Below are 12,673 nucleotides of genomic sequence, written 5' to 3'. Positions count from 1 at the left end.
TAAAAAGCAGCAGCAGACACCAGCATGAGGAACATTCAGCACCAGAGCATGCATCCAAAATGATTTAGGAAGACTAAGGACTGGGGCCAGATCTGAGGATGCTCAACCCGTAGTTCAGTTCTATTTGTAAGTCTGAACACAAGCTTACCGTTCATCCCTTCTTCTTCTACTGCTTCTCTTCTACTACGTCATCTCTATCATTACTAGAACATGTGCAGGAGTTTTAGGCATGTAGGGTTTTAAGGATTTATCACAGGGCCCACTGTCCCATAACCTGAGGCTGGAGGTGGGGGCAGAGTCAGTCTAAACACATCTTAACCTTGGCTCTGCAGCCAAGGTCAAGCTCGATGTCATCTATTTCTTCTAGGCCCTTTTCACCCCTGCTGATATGCCGGAGAACACCAGTGGTTTTCAGGCTCTTAGAACATCCACAGCACAACCAAGACTCATGGCCACCCTCCTACCTGCCTGGATTCAACCCTAGACCAAGCTTACACCCGACATCTACTCCTGACTCCGCCCTACAGGTGTGGCCTTTGTTATTATTTTCAACAGATTATTTTCTCATACCCCTGCTGATATACAAGACATTCAGAGCATGACCAGGGTTGTGTCAATCCTTCTTCCCTCCTCATCAGGAGGCTTTACTTCAGCCTCAAACATGTCTGTGTTCTGCACAGTAACGCATTTAATAACATTCTCTCTCTAATGTTGACTGTCCTTTTCTCAAAGTTGGCCAACTGTTTGGCAAAAATGAAAGAAGTGACAGAAATCCTCAGTGGATCAGAGGAATCATGAACCTGTAGACCTTCCCGTTTAGCCGTAGAGCCTGATTCAGACACTACTAAAATTACTATGCACTTATGAGAGGTGTGTGGTTTTTATTTGTAAATGATTGTTAAGGGATCGTACATGAACATAAAAAAATACAAACGTAATTGTCAAAAAAGGGTGAGAGGCCCATCCTGGTGTAATCTGTGTCCTCACAACTGATAGATAGGTAGATTTATTCTTGGCTGATACCTGTTAGCCTTTTCACTGAGGGTTTGGTTGAAATTTCAGGACGACACTCAACTGGATGTGCAGAAGAAATTTCAGAACAAAAGTGTTGGTTAAAGGTGATTAAAGATATTTACTTGATAATTAACATATTATTACAGGGTAAATACTTCTTTTTTAGTATCAAGGTGAGTAGGGTGCCCTACAATAAAGAGTTACTGAGGCTTAAACCAGACCATGCGGTCTGATCAAACACAGATCATACCCAGCCTGCTGTCTTTAACAGTCAGAGTTCAGTCGTTGGTTCGTTAAAGAGAGCAGTTAAAAAAGGAGGAAGTTGATAATTAGACGTTGATTTTCTCTTTAGTCCTCACAGAGCATCAACACACCTTTAGGAAACCTAACACAGAAACTGTAAGAAAACAGTCAAAATGTAATGCTTGTTTTAAAGGTGATAACAATAGGAGCTAATCAGAGAGTATTGATCAGTGTAGATAACACTACGGCATGGTGGAAGGTACAAAAACATGGAGTTTAATAATTGACAGAGTCTGATAGGACCGACAGGTGGTAGACAGAGTTTCACTGCATCATTCCTCCATTTCTACTCAAACACTTTTATTCTCCTAAAGGTGGTGGTGGTGGGGGGTTACCTTCAACATTGTGTGTCTGCAGACTGGAGGGGGCAGAGCTTAAAGCTGCATCTGTTTAATGGCTGATGGACTAACGGCCTTGGGACCAAGTTTACAGCTCTGAAGAAGGACCCCTGGCTGTTTTCATACCCCCCCCCCCAAAAAAAACCAAATAGATAAAGTTCTCCATAACTGCAGTGATGATAACAACACGTAACCATAGCGATATGCAAAGCAGCTTCAGCATTAACTCCTCAGACCGGACTGGCTTCTTTTTAAACACAAGATGTTTTCAGGATGGATCAGGTTTCCCTCTGAGCTGATAATAGCTCAGTTTAAGTAAAAACACAATTTAATAAACTGGTTCAGTCTGGACCATCACAGTCTGAAGGTTTAGACAGGGTCAGTCTGGACCATCACAGTCTGAGGGTTTAGACAGGGTCAGTCTGGACCATCACAGTCTGAGGGCTTCGACTGGGTCAGTCTGGACTGTCACAGTCTAAAGGTTTAGACTGAGTCAGTTTGGACTGTCACAGTCTGAGGGTTTAGACTGGCTCAGTTTGGACTGTCACAGTCTGAAGGTTTAAACTGAGTCAGTTTGGACTGTCACAGTCTGAGGGTTTAGACTAGGTCAGTTTGGACCGTCACAGTCTGAGGGTTTAGACCGAGTCAGTCTGGACCATCACAGTCTGAGGGTTTGGACTGGGTCAGTCTGGACTGTCACAGTCTGAGGCTTAAGGCAGGGTCAGGTTGGACTGTCACAGTCTGAGGGTTTAGACTGGGTCAGTTTGGACTGTCACAGTCTGAGGGTTTAGAATGTCAGGCTGGATTGTCACAGTCTGTGGGTTTAGACTGGGTCTGTATGGACTGTCACAGAGCTCAGAGTGAGCATTAATTAATGACAGGTCTTCAAAACATCATGTTTTATTTAATGTGACCCTGTTATGTTTGGTGTTAAAGATACGTCTGACAATGTGCTCTATAAACTCAGTCTCATAGTTTAGTATCATCATACTGTATCATATCTGATAGATGTAGAATAACAAATAGTTTACTATAGATAAAAATTAATAATTATAACTAAAACTGTATATGAAATGTATTTCATACGGTTGTAGTTTTAAATAAACCAATGTTAAATAAACATAATCTTATTCAAACACAAACCAAATTTAAAAATGAACCGAACTAAAACAGATTTCTAACTCAACCTCTTTTCCAGAGATGATACATGTATATATATAAACACTTTAATGTGGTTAAAACCAGCATAGATCCTCTTCTTACTGGAATATATTACTGTATTAATTCAAGTAAGTTCACAAACATTCAATGAAGCAAATTAAAACAGAATAAAAGAACATTCACAACATGATGCTCCATTGGCTAAAACTGCAAACATGAGGACATGGAGGATCTTTGGCCTAATGTGGATATATGATTTATATAAAAATGTCAGCAAAGCGCTTAGTGTTAGCACTGAGTACAGAATAGTCAGAGCTGAATATCATTTTAAAATAAAATCATTTACAGAAGCCCTGAGAGGACAAACAACCACACATTCCTGCTATTTGTCCTGTGATCATGTTGTTAAAATCTTGACTATGTCATTATCCCAGGATAAACATGCCGGTGTGAGAGAGATCACAAGGTAATTCCTCTAAAAGGCTGAATAATGAATGATGAATTTACATTATTATTAATTAACTAAACCGGTTTTACATACTTACATACAGTCTTCCTCTACAGAATATTATCCACTAGCTTTCAGATCCAGAGAAATCCTTCATTTAGAGTTAAAAAGGTTTAATGCCTGTCATGGTGGGTTAGACCAGACATGATCTATTCATTTTAGCAGTAGAAACTGTGGATTACCCCTAACTCTACCCTACAGACATAAACATCTACAGGAAGCTGCTGTTCTGTTGCTGTACCTGGTTGGTTCTTCGCTCTTAGTTCTGATCAAAATGCTGCTAGAGCTCTGTCGATGATCATCTCTGCACCAGTCGCCATTGTTTACAGTAGGGGTGGGTAAAAATATCGATTAATCGATGCATTGCAATATTTCCTCCCCCAATTCAATATCGATTCAGCAAATCCTCTGAATCGATTCACCTCCTGGCCAGTGGGGGTCGCTGTGCGTCTGATTTGTGTTGTATGGACGGAGGCTGCACTCGACCAAACAACAACCAACCATAACCATGTTATGTGAGGTTTATCACAATTTCCAAGAGGACAGATATAGTATTTAAGTTTACATGCACTTCACTTTTTCAGTGTTTATACAGAACTGTCATGTTTTACTTTTGTACTCCATATGCACAAATAAGTTATTATTGTGCAAATTTTTAGTTTCAGATGTTTAATTGCTCAAAAATGTGAGGTGACTTAACAAATATGTTCACATGGGCATGAAAATAATTATTATAAAATTGTCAACAGGTTATTTGTGTATTTCTACTTCTTACTGAATCGACATTGAAGCATTTAAATCAATATCAAATCGAATCGCAACCTAAAGAATCAAAATCGAATTGAATCGTGAAGTTCTTAACAATACCCAGCCCTAGTTTACAGGCAGTCCAGGTTCTAGTCTGGCCTATGGCTCCTTTCCTGCATGTCTCTCCTCCACTCTCTCCAACTCTATCCACTGTTCTCCTCTCTAAATAAAGGCATGAAAAGCCTAAAAGAAAGGATTTTCCTGATTCTGCAGCTCTAGACTAAACCATAGAACTGGCCTGATCCAAACCAGACTGTTTTAGTTTGCATGGTTATCCTGAGATAATGACAGATTTGGCTGAGAGCCGACTAAAACCAACGAAAATCTATCATTGAGGTATAAAGACCTGGTGATAAATAGTAAAGCTGAGTGTCCTCTCGGGGCTCGGTCCAGTCAGTCTTTGTGACAGCAGTTTTAGCCAACAGGAGCAGCTCATTTATCTGACAAACTCCAGCTGTGACAGGTCATGTGACACCATGCAGATGAGTGCGTGAAAGACTCACCTGGCAAAGATGTGCAACCATTCTCTAGAAGAGAGGCATGCATGAGAGTGAGAGAATGTGTGAGACGAAAAAAAGAGAAGAATAAAAAACTAAAACAAAACAAACAGACAGCTAACTGTGAGAGTGGGACAAATGGGGCAGAATCCACAGCGATGAAAACAATAGCCCTGATAAATAAAGGTCAAATAAAGGTCAACAGACGGACACAAGGCAGCGGGCCACCAGCAGTTCAGAGGGTCTGAGTCTGAGAGAGGTTTGAGATTTAGATGGAGGAATATGTCAGACCTGTGAAGGTACAGGGGCTTACATTCTCCAGTTTAAAGGGGACATATTTTACCCTTTTAAGATAAGTTTATATTGTTGTCAGATGTCCCCAAACCATGCCTATGAAGTTTATTGCTGAAAAAACACTCCAGTATATGCATGTCTAAAAACCCATCTATTCCAGCCTTTCTTAGAACAAGCCATTTCTATGTCTGTGGCTTTAAATGCTAATTAGCTGTCTGACTCCACCCCTGGCCACACCCCTCTTAGGAAATGGATGTGGCACTCCTGATGTTACAATGTTACAGACACTATTATCCAAAGTGAAGGACCTGACTGGGATTCGAAACATCAATCTCCAAGATCAAAGTTAGCAGGGTTACCCACATGTTTTTGTTAGAAGGATATTTTTTCATAATATGTCCCCTTTAAATGAACCCTGAGTGACACGCTGACCTGACTGGAAAAACATACGTCACACAAAAACACGTCATACACCTTTATTTACATTATAAACTCACCTGTTGGCTGCTTCTAAGACCCTGGTCCTCATTCACTGGTTTATTCTCAAAACCAGTTTTCTTCTCTGTGATTGGTTCTTAGCTAAGACTAGAGGGTACTCTGACCAACATTTGAGTGTTGGCTCTATGGGTTATAAGGTAAAAGCAGATCAGATAGAGGTAGAGATACAGGAAAGAGCATTAAGAGCTGTTTCTGACAGATAATTCATGTTTTCTTCATGTTTATAATTTACTGGTGATTGAACTGGACTTGAAGCCTCAGTGAGTGAAGCTGAGGGCTGTATGTGGCCCCAGGGCCGTCAGTTTCCCACCCCTGGTTTCAAACTGCAGCTCCAGATTTAGGGTTACTGGTACCAGTAACAGCCCTTGAAAACCAACAAAGTTTGGACCTCTGTTTAATGATAAGCACAAATATAAGACTGAAATATGGTCAACTTTAATTTAACTATTAATAATATTAGCTCTGAACTAAAACATGTTAAATATACTACAAATATAAACTTACACACATTAGTGGGAACTGTTTTCATTGAACACTTATTTAGCCTTATAAAGCATGCTGAGGTAATTTTGTGGCTTGTCATTTTTTATTTATTACATTTTAAAATATCTATATATTTTTAAAATATAAAAATATGTATAATCTAACTATTTATTTATGTCGTTTCACTGTTTTAATGCTGACGACAGACATTTTTGAGGGTACGTTTTTTTCAATAGAGTTTTTAAACGTTAGAACCTGTAACGGGTCAGTATTAATCTTTGTATACTTTTTGTACTCATTCAGACTTTTGAGGACCAAGAATTTCCCATTAAAGCATTAAAACCATTAAACCCACTAAATATTTTAAAACCAATGAAACCATAAAACCAATTAATCCATAAAACCATTAAACCCATTAAACCATTTAACCCATCAGAACCATTAAAATCATTAAACACATTAAACCATTAAACCATTTAACCCATTAAACCATAAAACCATTAAACAATTAAAACCATTAAAACCATTAAAACAATTAAACCGTTAAAACCATTAAACAATTACAACCATTAAACCATTTAACCCATAAATCATAATTAAAAAAAACAAAAAAACAAAAACATGTATTTATGATACTAGGCTTCTATTCTGGAGTTTTTACTGTTCATCACCAAATGTCAAACATTTACCATATTTGGTATGAGGGGAAGTTGCATGTTTTTTTCCCTTACTTCCTGTGGGGGCGCTATTATAAAAATGATTGAAATCTTACATAATTAAAAAAAGCCTAAAAATCAATGTTGTGTCTCATTATTAACATATTCAATGCTGTGATAATCCCCTTCAAGGATCCTAGTTTACATGTAGTATAAAAAAAATATTTCACTTTTTGTGTTTTTAAATCAAAAACATCAGGGCAGGCATTAAAAGGGTTAAATTTCTAAAAGAATTCATCATTATTTAAATTTTTGATCAGGTCTGATCTTCATAATAAAATAATGCTAAACACTGCAAAATATTCCCATACTGTATATTATCTATAGTTATTTATGAATGGTGCCATTTGCCATGATGAACATCCTTACTGTTAAAACAATAAATAATGACGTTCACATGTGAGGATTTAAATGTGTTAAATGTGTCTACTTTTTTATTCTAGATCACTGAATGTTGTTTCTGATGACAGCCCTGTCTGAACCAGTGATATTATCAGATTTATTTCTTTGTATATTTAATACCCACTCCCGGATCTGAAAATCTAATTAAACAGTCATTTTTGGGTTTATTTGGATCAGCTCTACTATAGAACTATTTAAATAGTTCTGATACCAGTCTGGACTGTTTTCATTTTTTATTTGGTCTGAAGTCTCCTTACTTCTCTCACTCTTGCCTTCTGAGTTTGCACACAGCCCTTCAGTCTCATGCCCTTAAATGGGCATAAAGGGGTGTGTCTTTATGCTATTAAGGATAAATATAAGCAAGCTTCCAGGTAACAGGGCCATGGCATTGTCATATCAGTATGTGACACAGCCATCTTTAAACATTAGGAACAGTTATTAGAAGTGATGATATTATTATTAATATCTTATCCACCATGTTTTCCAGCTAACTGATGATGAATGACTCCCCTGATTCTCACAGCTCTGCAGAGACGCCTGTCAGCCTCCAAACAGAGTGAGACTCCACGGCATCCAGGCTGAATGTTTGGGATATTTTGTGGGCCAAACTGAGGGGAGGCTGGTGGTCTGTCAAAGCAAACAGCACCAAATATTCCTCACAATAGCAGATGTTGAAACTGATGAATCAACAGCAGAAAAATTCCTTTTCAAAATGTTTATATCCTTCAACAAAGCTACAGAGAAGAATTCTGACACAAACTTCGACTCCCACTCCTTTCATGAGGTTTGTGGACAATCTGGAATTTTGGCACTGAGGTGACATGAGAATAAATGATCTCTCCTGATTCACAGATAATGAGGGGACACTAAGCTCTTCAAACCACCAGTTAAAACAACATTTAGATTGGGTTTATTCCCTTTGAAATCAGGACTCAGACACGTTCACCATGCTCTGCCATGCTGCTTTGTGTGCATCCACTGAACGCTAAGAAGAAGCCTGAGATGATTGCGATCATGAGTGGGATACGGGGAGGAGATGAGCAGCAGACGGAGGTTACCTCTCTTTTAGCCAGAAGGACATTAGGGACGATGTGAGGGAGACAGCGGCCAAGCATCAGCATCACGCTCTCCTCGCTGTCAGCGATACGAGACACCTGGAGGGAAAAACCAGACTTTAATTTATGGAATTAATAAAGATGCAAAACTCTATAACACATTTGAACATTTAAAGATCTTGACTTATTGATTTTGGGCTCTGAATTTTTTTTTAGTCTTTCCAACCAAACCTGCTCCTGTAATTTAAATGTCTGCTTGATCTAAGATTTCCTGATCGGAAAATTCTCCTCTCACTCTGGTGACTGTCAGAATGTTAAAATGAGCCTTTGAGTTTTGTAACAATTCTGACTCCATATCATATTATGTTTTCATTAATGAAGTTATTTATAAAGCAGGTGTAAAACAGAGTAAACCTGATGGTCCTCATGTTAAATCAGTATTTCTGAGAATAGCACCAGTTCATCCAGAATAATTCCCTCCCTTAAAGCAGAAGCCTAAATAAAGATAGAGGGGGGTTACCTCTGCTCCGAGGCGGCTGTCGGAGCACATTCTGCAGAAGGACAGCAGCGCTTGCTGGAAGGCCGGGGATAACTTCCTGTGACACCACAAACAACCAGAAACCAAAACCAGTCAGTACGTCTGATCCTGAGCCCTAGAGTGACCCTAAAGACCGCTTTAACCACTGAACCACAGAGTCAGACCAGACCACCAGGTCAGAGTCTGCTCATGGAGCTGAGTCTTCTAATGTCACCTCTCAGGATTTCAGTGAAATAAATATTCATTCACTTAATAAGAACTCTGCTGACTGGACTCTCTTAGACATAATACTCCTGATTTAAGACAGAGTGGGAAAAGGTAAAACTAACTTATATAAAGGACCAAAAGTTAAATATTACACTTCTACTTGGACTTTTAACTGGTTTAAGAAAAAAAAAAAGCAGGAAAGAGAGCAGACAGAGAATGTGGTGACCTCCATGTACACTGAACATGCTGGTGTCTACCTCCATCTAGTGGTTAGGAGGAGTAACTACAGTGAGATGGGCTATGCTATAACAGGAACTGAGTGAGTTTATAAAATCATTTTATTCCCTTTCCCAATTTTTAGAGGCAGTGTGAACTTCGGCAGTTGTTCTACACTGAAAAATACCTTTTTGCTTTAATCTCACTCTAGTCATTTCACACTTTAAGTTTTAGTCCAGTTTTAGTTAAGCATCCTTAAATCTTAGTCTGTACTTAATTGTTCTCTTGAGGGTTTTTCCTGCATATCTAATAACGATATAAAAACAGATATAATATAACTGATATAAATACAAAACACTTGTATTAATGAACCATCTGTCCTTTAATGGATTAGAAAATACTGTTGACCTTATATGGACCCTAACCTGATGAATGTCCAACAGCCCAGCTCCAACATTTTAGCCAGGTTTTAGACTTTCCATCAGTTTCTATTAGCATTGATCTAGTCTTGATCTAGGCTTAGTCTAACCTTAGTCTAATTTTAGTCTAGTATTGGCCTAGTCTTAGTCTAATCTTAGTCTAGTTGTAGTCTAGTATTAGTCTAATCTTAGTCCAGTTTTAGTCTAGTTTAGCCTTGTCTTTGTCTAATCTAAATTTAGTCTTAGCCTAGTTTTAGTCTAATCTTAGTCTAGTCCTAGTCTAATCTTAGTCTAGTCTTAGTCTAGCATTAGCCTAGTCTTAGACTAGTCTTAAGGTGGTCTCACACCGAGCAACTTTTCTTCTGATTTCAAAGTCGCCGACAAAATTCCTAATGCTACCCGTACATCAGAAGACTTTGAAAAGATTTGGAAAAGACTCTTGGAAAACTATCAGCTCACACCTGCTCACATCTAAAGACAAAGGTTTTAGAGTTTTTAGTCACAGCCTAGTCTCAGACTGAGATTTTACAAAGACTGTGAATCTTGCAGGGTCACTGTTTACAAGACTACTACTAGATTTTTTAGCAATTTTTCCCACCATGCAATTTTTTTCAAAGTCATGATATGTTGGCCAGTTCACATCGAACAGGCTGGGCTGATCTGCCAACAGCTCCACCAGCCGCTCCTTTTTCTGAACGGTCCATATAGGTCGGGACCTTTGACATTTCACTGCCGGTGTTTCTTGTTCATCCATGCCACTCTGCCGCTTTTGTGGTTGTTTTGACCTGCAGGTTTCCTGTTTCCGGTTTTGTCAGGGCTCATCTATTGGTTGTTGATAGTGTTACGTCACTGTGAATTGCGATCAAATCAAACACGTTTGACATGATCGCAAGTCCAAGACTAGGAAAAGACTGATATAAAACAGTGCAGATTACCACCTTAAACTTAACGACATAGATGATGGGAGCGCGCCGTGACTCCAGTAAGACTCCTAAAATTTATGAAAGACTTTCAGTTTTTAGTCTGTGACTGTGAAAATCTTTTGGTGTAAGCCCAGCATAAGGCAGTCTTTTTTCAGTCTTGAGGTTACGATAATATCAAACATGTCTGATATTGTCGTAGGTCTTAAGTCTGGTCGTATGCAAATTGCGTTTCTCAGTGACGCGATAATGAAAGTACATTATGTAACCATGGGTTGTCTCACCACAGAAACAAACTGATCAGGCCTTTACTTTGAAAATCACAACAGAGGTTTACCATACTTGTCATGTCAGCATGAAATTAACTGATACACAAGGCACACAAACACACAGGTGCAGATCTGACTGCAGCTCTGAGCAGATTAGTTTTTCAGTCCCTTGAGTTCTGAGCGGACATTCAGCGGCTCTGGATTGATCTACGCTCACATTCATATTTTGAAGAATGAAGTGAATTAATGTGCTTACGCACAACACCGGCTCCCATTGGTCATGGATGACAGTCGTGTCACTGAGAAACACAATTTGCATACAACCAGACTTAAGACTTATGACAATATCAAACATGTTTGATTAGGGGTGACCTGGAATAGTCGGCGATTCGACGATTCGATTCGGAGGAGTCTGATTCAACTATGAACCTCATAGTCGAATCAGACTCCACCCACTGTCCTGCGGTGCTGGGGTTATCACCTCAGTCGGCAAGCACATGGCTAATTATGTATGCACGATGATGTCAAAGCAAGTCTATCTCTCTGCCCAAGCTCAGTATCGCTGGGGACTATGCAGGGAAAGTGGGGACCAGAGCTTTCTCGTAAAGCAGAATTTTAATCTAAGTGAGGTTTTCCTGGTTAATAAAAGACTTAATATCATCAGCGGTATGGAGGGGTTTTGTGCCATCGTTGCCAGTAATGAGGAGGTTGAAACAAAGGGAACTACAGCTGAGCGCCATAAACACTGATGCAGCAAAGAGAGAGGCCTACGCTGGCTAATTAGCAGAAGTAGTCTTGGATAAGCCGTTACTAAGAGGAGGACTGGACCAGACTATCTGCTGTGGAGCTTTTGTCTTCTCAGGACTAGTCCAAATAAACCAGGATGGTTGGATTTCCAGCTTTAGCAGAGGTTACAGTGATATCATCATGGGAACTGATATTAGCAACTGACGGTAAGACTCATTTTTCATTTGAAATGTAGAGTTCTAATGCAGTGTCCAGTTAAGAGAGCACTTTTATTATGTGTTGTTGTGTCGTTGTTGTCGGTGGAGGATAGGGCTTTCACCTTTTATAAAAAACAACTTTGAACGAATTTAGAATATGACAACGTGATGTTCGAATATATCCCCCCCCCCCCCCCCCGCCCACACACACACACACACACACACACACACCGCGACCCAACTCAGGTACACAGTAAAATCCAAAATACTTCCACACAGTGCTTCTAAGATGTTTTGGTGTCGTAATTGTCTGTTCGTTGCTTCACTTGCAAAGGCCTTCCATTGTAAAATAGCACAGCAAACAGAGTCTTAACGGAGGTCAAGAGGGCATAAAACGGACAAGTTTCTCTAAGGGCGCCCTCTGCTGGGTCGAATGGCAAACTACTTTAGACTGCATGATGCACTGATAGAGGGTGTATTTTGACTTTGAACGCCTCATTTCAGTTCGAATATGAACTGTTACCCTCAGGTTCGAATGAATGTTTGAATTTCAAAAAAAAAGTGACAGCCCTAGAGGAGGATGGTATTTGGCTGTTGTAAGCTGCAAAGTTATGATAGTGGCCAATGTGCTAACAGGCTAACAGTGCTAACGTGAAGCTAACTGTTGTTGTTGATGAGTTTAACGTGGGCGTATATTGTGTAACTGACTGTGGGTGTAAGGAAAAGCGCGCAGCTTTCATTTTGATACTTTAAACCACTTACACAAAAAAATAAGAGAGAGATTTATGTGTTTTGCTGCTGTTAATGCAGCAAAATAATGTTAAAGCAAATGTCCGGTAGTTGTTCTCAATGGCTGGAATTCTTGAGAACTGCCAGTCATTTTGACTGGGGACAAAAAAGTCCAGCGAAAACGCTGTTCGACTATTAGTCAACTAAAGGCCAAATCTGACGAATCAGATTAGACTATGAAAAACCTTAGTCATTGACACCCCTACATTTGATATTATCATAATGCCAAGAATTAAGAAAGACTGCATTAAAACTGCACAGCTCTAGTTTTATGACCACCTTACACCTCATGACT

At 39.4% G+C, this 12,673-nt stretch overlaps 1 protein-coding gene across 11 annotated transcripts in view; it reads right to left on the bottom strand.

The window, feature by feature from the left end:
• Positions 1 to 12,673, bottom strand: part of relch (RAB11 binding and LisH domain, coiled-coil and HEAT repeat containing) — a 63,473-nt gene that overhangs the window by 30,746 nt on the left and 20,054 nt on the right. For 8 of the 11 annotated variants that reach the window (XR_005993378.1, XM_041813941.1, XM_041813942.1 and 5 more), the window contains 3 exons: positions 8,597 to 8,672; positions 8,080 to 8,175; positions 4,635 to 4,658 (listed from right to left, as the gene is read on the bottom strand). Coding sequence is in view for 10 of the 11 variants with exons in the window: in XM_041813941.1 (XP_041669875.1) it covers positions 4,635 to 4,658; positions 8,080 to 8,175; positions 8,597 to 8,672 (196 nt within the window). In the remaining variant the exon portion in view is untranslated. The remainder of the gene's footprint in view (positions 1 to 4,634; positions 4,659 to 8,079; positions 8,176 to 8,596; positions 8,673 to 12,673) is intronic. The other 3 variants (XM_041813946.1, XM_041813950.1, XM_041813945.1) reach the window with 1 other exon arrangement.

Source organism: Cheilinus undulatus, linkage group 19, assembly GCF_018320785.1.
Source record: "Cheilinus undulatus linkage group 19, ASM1832078v1, whole genome shotgun sequence".
Classification (NCBI taxonomy): Eukaryota; Metazoa; Chordata; class Actinopteri; order Labriformes; family Labridae; genus Cheilinus; species Cheilinus undulatus.
This window is presented reverse-complemented; position numbering and strand designations above follow the sequence as displayed.